The 15690-nt window shown below is 38.8% G+C and overlaps 1 protein-coding gene across 1 annotated transcript in view; it reads left to right on the top strand.

Annotated features, from left to right (window-relative positions):
• LOC132268261 (la-related protein 1A) overlaps positions 1 to 13696 on the top strand; it is a 42837-nt gene extending 29141 nt beyond the window's left edge. Inside the window, exons 8-14 of the mRNA XM_059769090.1 lie at positions 3160 to 3264; positions 3388 to 3707; positions 3934 to 4080; positions 4180 to 4243; positions 10033 to 10178; positions 10404 to 10508; positions 13165 to 13696. Coding sequence (XP_059625073.1) covers positions 3160 to 3264; positions 3388 to 3707; positions 3934 to 4080; positions 4180 to 4243; positions 10033 to 10178; positions 10404 to 10508; positions 13165 to 13315 — 1038 coding nt within the window. The 3' untranslated portion in view covers positions 13316 to 13696. The remainder of the gene's footprint in view (positions 1 to 3159; positions 3265 to 3387; positions 3708 to 3933; positions 4081 to 4179; positions 4244 to 10032; positions 10179 to 10403; positions 10509 to 13164) is intronic.
• The last annotated feature ends 1994 nt before the right edge of the window (positions 13697 to 15690 follow it).

The raw sequence follows: 15690 nt of genomic DNA, 5'->3' as shown, positions 1-15690 counted from the left end.
TTTCTACGGGTGCATGATGGATACGTGAGGGCCTTCCTTCCCTTGGAAGGCAATTTGGCTCACCAAGGCTTAAGGTGGCCTTTTTTGGTTGGATAGTGGTTCTAGGGAGGATCTTGATTGTTGCCAGTCTGAGGAGGGGTCAGATTATAATCAATTGGCGCTGTATGCGCATTGGGCAAGGAAGATGAAGAGTCAATCAGTCATCTTCTTTTGCATTGTTTGGTAGCTCGAGATTGATGGGCTATGCTTTTTGGCGTTTTGTGGGTTATGCCGGTGTCCCTGCGGAGCATGCTTGAGGCTTGGCATGGGTGTGCAGTTAGGAGGCAAGTCCGAGACGCTTGGAGGGTGGCGCCCCTTTGTTTACGGTGGGGGTTGTGGTGTGAGCACAACTGGTCCTTTGATGGTGTTGAGGTTCCGGCATGGGTGCTCAAGTTTTCTATTCTCTATACTTTATTTTTTTGGGGTTCAGGATTGGAATCGTAATTTTGTGGGGGATATAGTGTCTTTAGAGGATACATTTGTATGGTAGACCTTCTTGGTCTAGCTTTTGTTCATGGTCCGCGCTCCCCTTTTGACTCTTTTCAATGAAATCTTACTTATCAAATAATAATCTAATGAAGGAAGTATTTCAGCTGATTGAATCATTCTTTGAAAATTTATCAGACAAATTTTAGTCTTTCTTATAGTAAGGGGGTCAAAATTCTTGACACAAATCCAATGGTCAAGTCATGCTTGATAATGCTAGATCTAGAATGTGTGAGTTGATTATTAGGATATTGATTAAGGGCTTCCTCTTCAACCAAACCTTCCAACATAAACTGATCCAAAAAATATAAGCAGTTGTAGTCGAAGCATAATTCAATTTCAATGTTGAGCCCAACATTAGCCAGAGGAATTCTAACTCTTTGGAGGAGACCCGATTGGAGAGAATTAATGGGGATTAAGACATGACTTGTACGTGTAAGTTGCACATGAGTCTCGCCTATGATTGGAGAAGGGGTAAGGAAAGATAGATTTTAGGATTTCCTATATTTACGAGTAAACATTATTTTTGGTGTGTATATTTTTGCCAATAGTTGGACAATTAGTAATTAGGATTTCTTAGGGCTTGCTTATAAATAGGGCCTTCTCCTAATTCTGCTGCTCTCTTCTTTTCTCCATTCTTCTTCTCTTCTATTAGTTCTCTACATCAGTTGGTATCAAAGCATTTTTCATGCTGCATCAAGACTATGACTTTCCGGTCTTCACTGAGAGGTAAATTGGACTCGAAATTAAGCTTATAATAATACCATTGGAACAGTGCATTTTGTACAAACATTGCACTGATGCTGGACTACATATAAGACCTAAATTTTAGAGCTCCTTTCATAGGTCGAATGAGCTCGAAACTAAGCACTGTATCATTGGCAATAGTCAACGGTCCATTTAGTCAGTTATCTGGCTAAAACTAGCCTGGCTGCTCCAATTCTATCAACACTGCCTCAGATACAAGAGAGGAGTTTTAAAATTGGAAAAGTAACATATTAATATTTGGCTTCTTGCTGAAGGAGTAATAGCTTACAGTATTATGATTTTGTGTATAATGATAGCTTAAGAAATCACATTGGGGCAACAGTTCGGCAATTCTTTTTTTTTTTCCTAGTTCAGTTATTTTTTTCATTGCAAAATATTAGTATGAATTTAATTATATTTTGGAAGTGCAAGGATGTGAGTTCGAGCTGCAACTCAATGTGAAAGTTAATACACATGTTAGGTTTGTTTCTAGTATATTCCTCCCAGCATCCCACATAGGTCATTCATTGAGTAGTTTTGTTTTCTAACATTCAAAACCGTCTTTTTTGTGAGTTACCATAGACTATGATCCCACTGACTTTGACGAGAAAGACACATCATAATTGCGACAAGATTATTTTTATATTGCCTCTTCTCTACTGCCTCTAGATTCTGGATTCATAGGAGATTGTTTATTTTTGCATCATTATGTATAGCTTTAAATCACATGGTCAACTTAAAAATGATGTCGAAGAGTTCTGGTCCTGAGCATTCAAGGTTCTTGTCTAAGACCGTACCTCTTCGGCAGATTCCGCCTTTGTGTTTCTTTGTCTTTTACCTTATAGCAAGCTATATTCCTGAACCAATTTGGCTTCCCATGATCCTCTCACTGGATATGGAAGGTTTCCTGTTTGTGGTGGCTGTTTGGTTGGCTTTTTAGAATGGCCAAGCTCTTGAAAATGAAATGGAATGGTAGAGAGAACTTTTAATTGATTGAGGAACAATGTATTTGGGTTCTTAGAAAGGCTACGCTTCTGCAAATGAAGGAGTGGTAGAAAAAAATTTAGTCCTCAATTATAAAAAAAAAAAAAAAATGTCCTAATTTAGCTCTGTAATTGAACTTAAAAAGGGCTAACTATGTAACTGAACTTGGTTAGTCTAATTGAAACACAAACAGGGATGGAGCCAGAAAATAAGGTGAGGTGGGGCAATAATGAGTTTTTTTAGTAATTTCAGGGGTGGCAATAGTAATATTTTATGGGTGTATAATTAAAAAAAATCAAATTAACAAGGGTAAATTACAAAAAAAAAAAAAAAAAAAAATTCAGGGGGGGAGCAATTACCCCCACTGAACTACATGTAGCTCCGTCCCTGAACACAAAGGCATGATCAATTTTGAGCATTGTCCTAGAAGCCATTTAGCTAAGCATTTCGTTCCAAGAGCGCTAAGCAAGATTGACTTTGAGCTTCCTTTACTTGTTTGACTGTAACTAACCACTCCAACCACCCTTGCACTTGTTTTGCCTTGAGATCTGCTATAGTTTTGCTCTCTAGGCTTGAAAAGGGCTTCATGATCAATTGATTTTTAGCTGTTGGACAGTTACCTGCCTTATTGCAGCATAACCTTTGGTTGCATTTCCTTTCTTCCTGTATTGTGTTAGTATCTTATATTTAATTTCCTTGCCAAAAAATTAATTTACAAGTTATCGAAAGAATTTCTTTTATTCATTTCCTGTGCTAGTTCTAAAGTTCTTTTTCTTATCATGTAATTATCTGTTTGGATGATGTTGGCTCAGCAAAGGTTGTAAAACGAAATGGGAACTGATACAATGTTTGGCAGTTAATCTGTTGGGATTCATTGACTAATGTCATTTGTTTCCTGTGCAGAATAACAGGACAGGTGAAGGATTTGGTACTGGTGTAAAGGAATCAAAATCCATATCCAACGAGCTTGCTTCCGCTATTAATGATGGCCTTTACTTTTATGAGCAGGTTGATTGGACAGTTGTTTGTGTTTCTACTTCACTTGTCAACCTCATTCTTCTGCAATTATTTATTTTCTCTTAGAAGATATTGACGTTACCAAAATTGCTCTAACTTGTTCCCTCCTGCTAGGAATTGAAAGCTAAGCAATCTAATCGTAGAAAAAACTACTCGAGTAATGAATGTAAAGATGGCACTGCTTCTGCTGTAACAAATACAAAGGCTGGTGAATTTTTTGCTGGAGTCAGTGGCTGTGAAGTGCCTGGAAATGCTAATTCTCGAAGGAAGCATAATAAAGGCACCAAACAACAATCAAACCATAAACAGCGGCTATTCTCCAGCAACTCTAGAAATCATGGAACTGGTCGTAATTCTCTTGGCATAATATCTGAAAGTCCACCTAGTTATTCGGTTGGGTTTTTCTTTGGATCTACACCTCCTGAAAGTCATGGGTGAGTTCAGAGCAGGTTGTTATGCTTTGTGGATCTATGTGTTCTTCTAGGGTATTGTGTTTGCATTTTGAAATTACTCTTTCTTGTTTTCAAGAGTGAATAAAGTGAATAATGCTTTTGAATTCAAAGGCAAGGAGGCAGCCTTCAAGGTGCTAAATGACGTTGTTTAGGTGGTTTTGGAAATTTTCCACTATGCTAATTCAAAGTTGGAATCACAATTTTTCAGTCTGAGGTCGTCAAAGTTAAATGTTGCTTCTCCTCATGGCAATATCTTGAGTAGTAGTCCTCCTGTGGGTTCCTTGCCAAAGTCATTTCCACCATTTCAGCATCCAAGTCATCAACTTTTAGAAGAAAATGGTTTCAGACAGCAAAAGTAAGGAATGTTGAATACTTGCGCATCTGTTTGCATGCGTCTGAATCTATGTGAAATCCTTATATCTTTTTGAGTTGGCTCATGTTTTCTTCCATTTAGGTACTTGAAGTTTCACAAACGGTGCCTTAATGACCGAAAGAAGCTGGGAATTGGTTGCAGCGAGGTGGCATACTTTGCTAAATAATCTTTGAATGTTTTTTATTGTTTGTAAGAAACCTTCAATATATGGCAGTTTTGGAATGTTTTATTAGAATGAAAACTCTTGCTTTTTGAAGGGTTCCTTTCCAAATTATTTCTGCCATTTGGATCTCTTTTGGAAGGATAAGAATGTCTTAGCAACAAGATCCCTTATGTTCTCCTTTTGTGTTTCTACTTAGTTTTGAAATGTTTTGACTTAAAATCATTATTATACTCGGTTTTCTAGTCATAATCTTTGTGCATAGTAAGTTTTTTTTTTTTTTTTTGCTTTTTTTTGGGGCGGGGCGCGCCGGGGGGGGGGGGGTAGCTAAACAACTTGCACCCAGCCCATAAATTTGCCCCACTCGTGACTCGAACCCCTCCCCTCCCCTTTGGGAAGTAGAGGCTATATCACCTAGGCAAATGTCCTGCTGGTATCATGGTTGGAGGGATTTATCTACTTGAATTTTTTTTTTTTTCATGTCTTAAGTTCTACTGATTTATATTTTGTTCCAATTCTTGGTGTTAGAATTCATTTTTTTAATCAAAAGATTCTGTTGTATTTTAGAATAAACCAATTATTATAGACGGGCTTTCAGGTTATGCTTGTATGTTGGTGGATGGGTGGGTGGGTAGTAATAACGTAGAGGCCCTACTGTACTTTATAATCCAATTTTTCAAAGGGGAAACATGCTTATCACTAATATTCTCTTAACATTTATGAGCTGTTAATATTAAGGATATTTAATTATGTTATTTCAACTGAAAAATGCAAATCATTAGTTTTGGAGCTTCCAAGTTTCAGGATTTATTATAGGGGCCATTGCTTGGTGTAGTGGCAATAGTTCAGGCAGCTGAGTATTAAAACAGAGTTTTGAGAATGCAAGCAACCATTTTGTGCCAAAATTCCAAGACTGTTTAAAATCATACATCCGGACACCACATTTAGACAATCAACATTGGTAATAGCCTTTCTGATCACTTACAAGTAAAGCTACTAAATAACATAATATGTTAAATAATACTACTTACTAGTGGTGCTAATATATAGTTTTTACTCCTTGTATTTGATATTCTTTGAACCATACAATCTAGTATTTCTCAAGAATCCTAGTTCTTTTAAGGGCTAGAAAATATTCTCTGGAATGAGTGTTACTTCCCACTCATGAAAAGTGTTAAGGTCACGACCCGCCAACCCTGTGTAGATATTGTCCGCATTACACTCTCTCCTTAGGAGATGTGGGGTGTCACAATCACCCCCTCGTGGGACCTACCGTCCTCGTTGGCCTGATTCTCATGGGCTTGTGTACGGTCCCCCCATTTTCGGCTGGGGATTGGCTTTGTTACAATTTTTTGCCCATCCTGTGTAGATATTGTCCGCTTTGCACTCTCCTTTTGGTGGTCACAATTTTCAAAATGTATCTACACAATCACACATAAGTGCCAACAACCTCTCCCCCCAGGCAATGTGAAATGTCACAATACATCTTTCACAACCCGCCCCGAGCCGTGTAGATACTATCCGCTTTACACACTTTCCTCTCGGTGTTCACAGTTATTCTCAAAACGCATTTACACAGTTAGGAGATGTCCGGAACATCGCAATCACCCCTTATTGGGACCGAGTGTCCTTGCTCGCCTGGCCCTCATGGGCTTGTGCATGGTCCTCCGTTTTCGGCTGGAGATTGGCCACTTTGCACACTCCCCTCTCGGTGCTCGTGTTTTTCTCAAAACATGTCTACATAGTTGGGGATGCCACATATATGTTGCATCAAACCTCTTCCCTAGGCGATGTGGGACGTCACACAAAGGGCTGAGATTTGATGGCACTTATATGTGAGGAAAATTGTGAGCACCGAGATGAGAGTGTGCAAAGCTAGGGCTGCAAATGAACCAAGTCGAGACGAGCTTTAGGCTACTCGGGCTCGGCTCGTTTGTTTATAGTCTTGCCGAAACAGAGAGAGGAAATGCACGAGAAGGGTGTGAAACAGGCTTACCCATTCCTGACCTCAGAGAGGATTTCTAAGTGAATTAGGAATTTGTCTATCAACCGTCTCCTGCCCGTAGCCTTCCCTGAGAGTGAGGAGTGGCTTAACATCCTTAGACGAAAGAGTGGTCTCTTTCGGGATAGGTGGGAGTTTGGTTCAGTGGTTCCGGAGCCGCCGACTAGGAAGCAGTATCTGTCGAAGGGTGGGAAGGTTACTCTTTTGAAGAGTACGATGTTGAGTCTCCCTATATACTTTCTCTCCCTTTTTTAGGTTCCCGTCTCAGTAGTTAGAAGGATTAATAGACTTCATGGAACTTCCTTTGGGGTGGATGCGGGGGAGGAGTTCAAGTATCATCTTCTTCGTTGGGATCAAGTGTGCAGACCAATTCCGTTGGGAGGTCTGGGCGTTAGGAGGTTGGCCCTTTTCAATAGGGCTCTTCTGGGAAAGTGGTTGTGGAGATTCAGAAGTGAGCGCCATCGTCTTTGGAGGAAGGTGGTTGTGTGCCGCTACGAGGAGAGAGGCGGTTGGTCCTCTGATCCGGTCAGGTGTGGGTGTTTGAAAATTCATTCGTAAGGGATGGGATAAATTTTCTAAGCATATTAGATGCAGAGTACGGTATGGCAGGAGAGTTCGGTTCTGGGAGGATTTATGGTGTGGTGATCACTCGTTGGCTCGTTCCTTTCCCCGACTTTTCTAGATTGCCGAGGATAGACATGCTTTGGTGGCCGATTGTTATCGGCTTGATAACGGTAGGCTCGCGTGGGATATGCATTTTCGGTGTTCCTTTCAGGATTGGGAGTTGGATGAGGTTGTAGGTTTGTTGGAGCTATTATACGGACATGAGGTAAATGGTAGTGGCACTTTCTCTCTGGTTTGGGTGCCTTCCTCTTAGGGGAGATTTGAGGTTCGTTCCCTATTCCGTTGTCTCTCTGATTTTCATAGTTCTATTTTCCCTTGGAAGACGGTATGGCGTTCCAAGGCTCCCCTCAGAGTGGCCTTCTTTGTTTGGACTGCTGTTTGGGGCAAGATTTTGACCCTGGATAATTTGAGGAAGAGAAGACATATTACAATCAATTGGTGGTGTTTGTGCAACAGGAGTGGCGAGTTTGTGGATCACCTTCTTTTGCATTGCCCTGTAGCTCACTCACGACTGTTCGAGCCTTATCTTTGGCCTTTTCGGCGTCGATTGGGTTATGCCTCGGTCCTCAAGGGTTTTGATTGACGCTTGGCCAGGTTGTAGTGTGGGAGCCCACGCCCGTGAGAGTTGGAGGGTGGTTCCCCTTTGTGTTTGGTGGTACTTATGGAAGGAGCGGAATAAAAGATCTTTTAAAGGGGAGGAATCTCCCTTAGGGGCTTTGAAGTTTCATATTATTAGCTCTCTTTTTAGTTGGATTTTGGGGAGAAATTGTATATCCATTGATGAATTTATTTATTTTTGGATTCGGTCCTTAGGACCTTGTCTCTCTGGCTTCGATTTCTGTATAGCTCTTGGGATGCGTTCTTCGTTTGAACGCTTTCTAATACATTTTACTTATTAAAAAAAAATAATAATAAATAAAAAATAAAAAAAAATAAAAAATTAAACTCCGTCTCGCCATGATTTTTAAAAAGCTTGGGCTAGCTGTTTAAGAAAACAAATAGAACTCAGGTTCAGACTCGTTTCCAAGCTCGCCAGGCTCGTTTAGTAAATCATTGTATTTTTATTTTATTCTTCCATGGATTAAAGAATTCCATTAAGAAATATAGACAAATTTAAACGAGCCTTATAATGATCCCACGATTCATGAACATATACGAGTCGATGTTCACGAACATAAATTAGCCTACACGAGCTCATGTTTACAAGCCTGCATGAGTCAAGCCTGACAATGTTCGGGATTTGGTCGCTCACTAAACGAGCCTAGAAATTGAGCTCGAGCTCTGCTCATTTGCTTAATGAATGAGCCCGAGCTGAGCCTTAAACGAGTCGAGTCCGAACTATTCATGAATAACTCGATTCAGTTGCAGCCCTATGCAAAGTGGACAATATTCACATGGTGTGGGTGGATTGTGACAAATGGTATCAGAACCAATCCCCAGCCGGAAATGGAGGGACTGTGCACATACCCAATGAGGGTCAGACTAGCAAGGATTCTGGGTCCTAAGTGGTGGTGATTGTGACTTGGGGGGAGAGGTTTGATGATGCTTTTATGTGTGAACATCTCCTAACCGTGTGTATACACAATTTTGAGGAAAACCGTGAACACTGAGAGGAGAATGTGCAAAGTGGACAATATTTACACAGTGTGGACGGGTCGTGACAGATGCTATCAGAGCCAATCCCCAACTAAAATTGGGAGGAGCGTGCACAAACTCATGAAGGTCAAGCCAGCGATGACGCTGGGTCCCAAGAGGGGTGATTGTGACATCCCACATCGCTTGGGGGGAAACATTTGATAACGTTTATATGTGTGGACATCTTCTAACAGTATAGGCATGTTTTGAAAACCGTGAGCACCTAGAAGAGAGAGAATGTAAAGTGGATAGTATCTACATAAGGTGGGCAGGTTGTGACAAATGATATCTAGGCCAATCCCTAGCTCGAAATGGGGGACAGAAGTTCGTGAGGGTCATACCAGTGAGGAGGACATGGGGTCACAAGAGGGGCGATTGTGATGTACATCCCCTAGGGGGGAGAGGTTTGATGACACTTACATGTGGACATCACCTAACTATGTAGACTCATTTTGAGGAAAACTTTGAGCATTGAGAGAAGAGAGTGCAAAGTGGACAATTTTTACACGGTGTGGGCAGGTGGTGACAGTTGACCTTTCTTTAAGTCCATTTTTTTGCACATGTCGTTCTTGTTACATACTTTGAACTTAGTTTTTCAGTTTCATGGATCGTTTCTGAAGTTATGGCACCACAATGCATGAATGTATTGCTTGGTTGTTGTTGAGTTGTCTTTCAAGTTGCTCTTAGGCTTTAAAATTGGTTTGTTAAGTTGGCTTGTAATTTCCAGCCTTAGTATGTGATCTGTTTTAAGGTTTTTGAGGATTGTATTTTACAAGTTAATTGATTTTAAAGCTGTTGGGATTACTGTTTGAATGTCTTCAATATGATGGGGTACTCTTAGGGCATATTTGGATGTCCCTATCAATGTCTTATATAGAATATTAAGGTGTCAATCTATCATCCTGATTCAAGACATTCGTAAAAATGGCAGCTATTTCACAAATATTGTTAATTTTTTTCTTTTTCATTTTTTTTTTGAATTTCATCGTATCAAGAAAAGCTTAAATTAATAGCGTACCATGAAGTATGGTGAAACTTTGTATTTTCCTCGATGGGCATATTGGAAGTGCCATAGAGCCACTCAAATTCAAAGGCACATCCAAATGCAACCTTATTAATTTTGTGTTTGCAATGAGAAAATTGGTTAGGGGTTATCCCCCCTTCTTGCTCACTTTTATACGATTGTTCCTTTAAATTATATTAATCGAATTATGTACAATGAGGGATTGTAATGACACATTCAATGTAAAAAGTTTTACTGCTTATCAATACTCTGTAATACATAAAATATGTTTCTGCTATAATTAGATCTTGTCAAAGGGCTTGCGTGTGTTCATGCATGTACTCCCTTCCTCCCTCCATTTCTCTCTCTCTCTCGCGCGGGCGTGCGCTCGCTCGCGGTTGCAAATCACATCACTTCACATGCCAAAACTTGTAGGAACTTTATTTGTTCCCTATGTTTAGAATATTGATACTCGTTTCTAAACAGGTGTCCATGTCTCTTTACATGCAGGAAATGAATACACTTTACAGGTTTTGGTCATATTTCCTTAGAGACATGTTTGTCCCTTCAATGTATAATGAATTCCGGAAGTTCGCAATGGAAGACGCGGCTGCTAATTATAATTATGGAGTAGAATGCCTGTTCAGGTTCTATAGGTATCATTCAGATATTATTCTCTTTTCACATGCTTGAGGTTTGTAGATTCCTGTTGAAACCAGCTTTGAGGTTTTAATCTTTGCTACGCTGTATTATATTAATTTTTTAATGTTGGTTTCATTTCTCTAGAAAAAAATGCACATATTGGTTATTGAATTTCTGATATGTCAATTTAATGAATATATATATATATATATATTAAGTCGGTTCTTTTCTAATTTCAGTTATGGTTTGGAGAAAGAATTCAAAGAGGACCTTTATGAGGACTTTGAACAGCTGGCCCTGGACTTCTACAATAAAGGCAATCTTTATGGCCTTGAAAAATATTGGTAAATGTTATGTGTTTTTTCTTTATTTTCTTTCAATTTTTTTTTTTTATAGTTTTGGATGTCAATTCAAATTTGCTGCTTCAATTTCATGGAGAGTCCTAGGAATTATTTCATGATTTACTTTGAAAAATCATGTCAAAGTTGGACTTAATAAGGTGAAAGAAGTTCTCAAGTATAATAATTTGAGGTAGTTCATCAGTAATGTGTTAGACATGGTGAAAGAAGAGAATTATAAATTATCGGAACAGAAGCTTACCATATAATCATACTTTTTATGCGAGACTGTTAGGTTTGTAGCTATCCTTTTTTACATAAAACATTTGAAAGATCTTGATTTAGGTGGCCGTAATGTATTGCTGTAGTTGTAAAGAATTTCTCTTGTATGGAGATTCTCAATAGGAGCGCACAAAATAGTGCTATGTGGTCAGCAGAGACAACTCTTGCTTTTATCATTGTTAAGAGGAATGGGTTCCTTTAACCTAAAGATCCGGGTGGAGGGGTTGATTGAACTGCTCTTTTATGCAATTAGTTGTTTGTTATGGTGGGAAGCTTGTGGAGTACTGCTGTCCCATCACTGGATTAGTTTAATTATGGCAACTGTGCAAAAGAAATCCCATAGCTAGCCCATTGATGCCTTTTGAATTTTCAACAAAACCATCAAGTTTGAGAAGGGTAAGGAGAATGGTTGTTTAAGTGGTTCAATTATATGCTTTAGAAGTATTTTTCATTCTTTTACATTTTGAACTTTGTCCACTTTGTGAGGTCAACATGCTTTGCTGATCTGATGAACACGTGAAAGAAGTCCTTAACTATGCTTTTGAAGCTAAAATCTGGTGAAGAATTTAGAGGTTTTCTGTTTCCATTTATTGCGGCTATGATACTTCAAAGATGTAGAAATTTTTGATGAAGAGTTATTCTATGGTGGATGATGAAGTTGAGGGACTCTAATTTGTTTCAGACAGGGATAACCGTATGGGACTTCATGTGACGGTGATCTGCTGTTATTGATATGTGTAATACTGACACATCTTTTATAAACCCGTACCATATCAGAGCATCTTTAGAAGTTTTTTAGGCACCAACTTCTATAGGAGTATATACCTGTCAATGGATAGGATTTTGATCCAAATCCGATTTGAATACTTGTATGTGGATTCAATTTGATAACCCGTCAGCGATCCAAATCCCATAATCTGTTAGGTAAATAGAACTGATATGGATTATGGTTGATCCCGTCCGATTATAATATTATCTGATATAATGTAATATATAAGATGCTATAAATATATTATCTAATGCTGTAATATATCATATTTACATATTATTAAAATGTTTTTTACCATAATTTTTTCCTTCTTCCCTTTCTCTATTTTGTCTCTCTTTATTGTTTTTTTCTTTAATAAAAAGCCAAATACCTAATTTCTTACCTTTTTTTTGTTTATATTTTATTTTTCGTCTCCAGCTTCTCTCTCTCTTTTTCTTTTTAAATTTATTTATTTTTATTCTAATCAATGTTTGCTAATCTCTTTTGACATCAAATTTTTTTAACAAAAAAATTGCATTCTTAATGGATCGGGTTATCAAATTGATTTCAGATCGATAACAAATCAGATATGGATAAATCATAAATACTGTAATTCTTTGGATTATCGTATCGGGTCGGTTCAGATAAAACTCTTATCAGATTTGGATTGGATAAAGCCTGTTCTGGTCTGAATCTAATCCATTTACAGGCCTAGGAGAGGTTTGGCTTGGAGGTTTACTGAGGGATGTCTAGGTAGACAAGTGAGAGAGCTTTGGATTTGGAAAGGAAACAGCAGAATGGCAAGTTGTAGAAGATAACGATAATTTTTAGGGTAACACTCCAAAAACCTTCCTCTAAAGAAAACAACAGTAGTCCTAATAACCTTTCTTTAAACATGTTTATCAAGATGTGATACTTCAGACCATCATCGATTCATCACCAGTTTGATAATCAAGTATGGTAGACGAGGGCAGAAAAGTAAGACTTCGAAGTACACGGGACACATAAAATTGGAATTTGGTGCCGCTGAAAGCATCATAAAGAACTCCTGGTAAAATCCTGAACATGTTCTAGGCTGCTAGCCAGGTCTGTACAACAACATCCCATGGGCAGTTGGTTAAAAATATTTGAAACTGGCCCGATCGTTACTTGTTCTCATAAGCACATATTCATGAGCTGTTGTATATGATGTGTGTAAGAATCCAATGGAACTTAGGCAAGGCAAACAAATTTGAAGGCGGACTTGCTTAATATTATCATAGCATTTCCACTCACAATAAGTTTTTGATGTGGAAAACATAAAAAAACAGGATTTCCTCTGGGTGAATATCCCCAATACTATACCTTTTGATTATGTTTATTGAAACGGCGCTGCTATACCTTAGATTATATTTGTTGCAACCCTTATGTTCCATCGTGATCTTAACATGGATTTTACTTTATTTTGATACCTAATGTGTTAAGTGTCAGGAGCCTAGAGTTTAATACAGTAGACTAGAGCGAGAATTACTATTAGAATCTATCATAAGAAGGTAGAAAATGTCAGAAATTACTCTCTGGTTCTTTAATTTTTTGTCTTCTGCTGCTTTTGAGGAGTTTTCATTATAATTAATAAAGAAATTTTTATGGCAGGGCATTTCACCATTATCGTGGATCGCGTAACCAAAAAGCACCAAACGAGAAAGCACCATTAAACAAACATCCGGAATTGGACAGGTTGCTAAGGGAAGAATTTCGTAGTTTGGATGACTTCCACCGTGCTAAAGGGAAGACAACTATGTAAAGCGGTAATGCCCATCCACCTTATCTGCGATAAGCTGGTGTCCCAATTTTGATGAACAGGTTAACAATTTATAGAGGGAGCTGCAGTTGGCGGCCTATTTTTACGTGGACGCTGATGTTTTCTATATTGTATATTGATGGGGTTGTTAATAATAACTCTATGAGGGCGGCCGGCTGGTGAGTTTTCGGTTTTTAGTCTTGTCTGGGTTCAGGTTTTCCTTCCTTTTTTCCTGGGAGTTCTCCGCCAGCTTGGAGAGGCACATCCTTCCTTCAGCTCTGTACATATAGGAGAGAATGAAAAAAAAAAAAAATGAAAGATGAAACTGTATCTGGGATTTGTGACAAGTTAAACAATAAGATTCCGAGAACTTTTATTTTTGTCTGTTCATGCTTCAATGGTAAGGTTGGTTTTGCTGTTCCTTTTATTTTTCCTTTTAGTTAAAAAAATTGTACAGAGCTGGCTTCCTTTTCTTTCTTTCTGGTTTTGCTTTCGCAATGGATGACTTCCAAGTTTCAGGAGTTTACTCTTACTCGAAATTCAAAACTCTAAATTTTCCGAAAAAAAAAAATTCAAAACTCTACGACGGCCAAGACCCTCTGTTTCTTCACCGGAAAATACAGATTCTCACTCCTAGGTTCAAGGCAGGAGAATGGGCGATCTTACCCTCCACAACGTTTTGGGTGACGTTGACTAATTTTGTCAGAGAATCAGCTGCATGGGGCATTTCGTTTCCCATGATAACGGACTGTACGGATCAAATCATCTAGCCTATTGATAATGATGGAACTAGAGAAGGGGACGTGGAACTTTGAATCTCTGATTCTGTTCAATGTGTCTCGGGAGGTTATTGGGCCTCCCCATTTTAAGGTCCAAGAAAAAAGTGCAAAACCAGCTACATGGCTTTACGGCAGAAGCTTACGATCACATTATATGGAATTTGTTGGAACTCTGTGATGAGAAAGCTTGGTTTTGCTGACCGATGGATAAAATAGTTGAGACTATGTGCCCTAGAAGCTAATTATTTAGTTTTTAGAATATATCACTTACCTCTCTCTCTTGTTAGGCCTAATAACTGACGCAATAGTTTATAAAACAAAAAAATTATCTAAATACGAAATGACAAAACGACCCATCAAACTCTCTCCCTACATCTCTCTCCTCTCTTTCCAATATCTATTCACTCTCCCTCTATATCATCACCACCTCCACTGTACACCTCTACCACTCCAACACTATCACCATCACCCACTGCCCTCCACCACCAAGCCCAATAGTAATCATAGTACTCCACCATCACTACATTATATAATGGGCATTTATGTAATTTTAAATATCCATCCTCTCCAAATTTTTTTATCACGTACAACATTAAGTTTTTATCAATTTTCATTTACCCACCACAATAGGGGTGGCAAAGTTTGACACGACCCGCCAATACGGATAGAACACGACACAAGTTAAACGAGTTTTGATTAACCTTAAACAGATTCAGGTCGTAAATAGGTCGACATAATTAACCTATTTAGTTAATCATGCCGTGTTTCGGTTGAGGGGTTCAACCTATATAATCCTTTTATACCCGTTTAACTATACATTTCATAAGCAAATTTCTATTTAAGTTCCAAAATAATTATCTAAACTTATGTCTTATAATTTATTCTTTTGTAGATTAGAGATTATTTAGTAATTTGGTTGGATTGAAACTTATATTTTTCTAGTATTTAATGTTTGATCGAGTATTATTAATAATTTAAATAATAAAATATTTGATTTTATTAAACAGGTCATTAAACGGGTTATACGCGTAACCCGTTTAAAAAATAAGTCGGGTTAGTGTTGAGGGTTCCTGACACGATTATTAAACGGGTCGTGTTCGGGTTGAGCTGTTTAGTAGAATACCTTAAATCGACACGACATGATTACGACCCGAGAATACGAATTGTCACCCCTCCACCACAACCGGTAGCTGCACCACCATCACCACCACAACCGACAACCATCGTACTACCACTGCCAAAGGTGGCAACAACATCACCACCACAGATGGTGGAGGCAATAGCGAACACCACCCTCCTTATTGTAACAGCCACCACCATCCCCACCCCGCAACCACCAGCGGCGACACCATCACCATCCTCACTCCCACAACCACAACCACCATCTCCAGCCCCAAAACCATCAATGCATCATTGAACAGACTCATATAATCACGTAACCAACGCCTGCCATGATTGTTCAATTTGAAAATTAGTGTTTTGGGTAGTGAAAAGAGGTAGGTAAATTCATTGATTGAGACTTGTAGAGAGAGATTGAAGATATGGTGGGGACACTTGTGCTCATCGGCGACAATTCGTATGGGGGCGGCATTGTTTTGG

The sequence above is a fragment of the Cornus florida genome, unplaced genomic scaffold (assembly GCF_030987335.1).
Source record: "Cornus florida cultivar Cherokee Brave unplaced genomic scaffold, ASM3098733v1 CherokeeBrave_3.0.0_Hap2_Chr08, whole genome shotgun sequence".
NCBI classification, from domain to species: Eukaryota; Viridiplantae; Streptophyta; class Magnoliopsida; order Cornales; family Cornaceae; genus Cornus; species Cornus florida.
The sequence above is the reverse complement of the archived record's forward strand: the minus strand, read 5'-3'. Positions and strand labels throughout refer to the sequence as shown.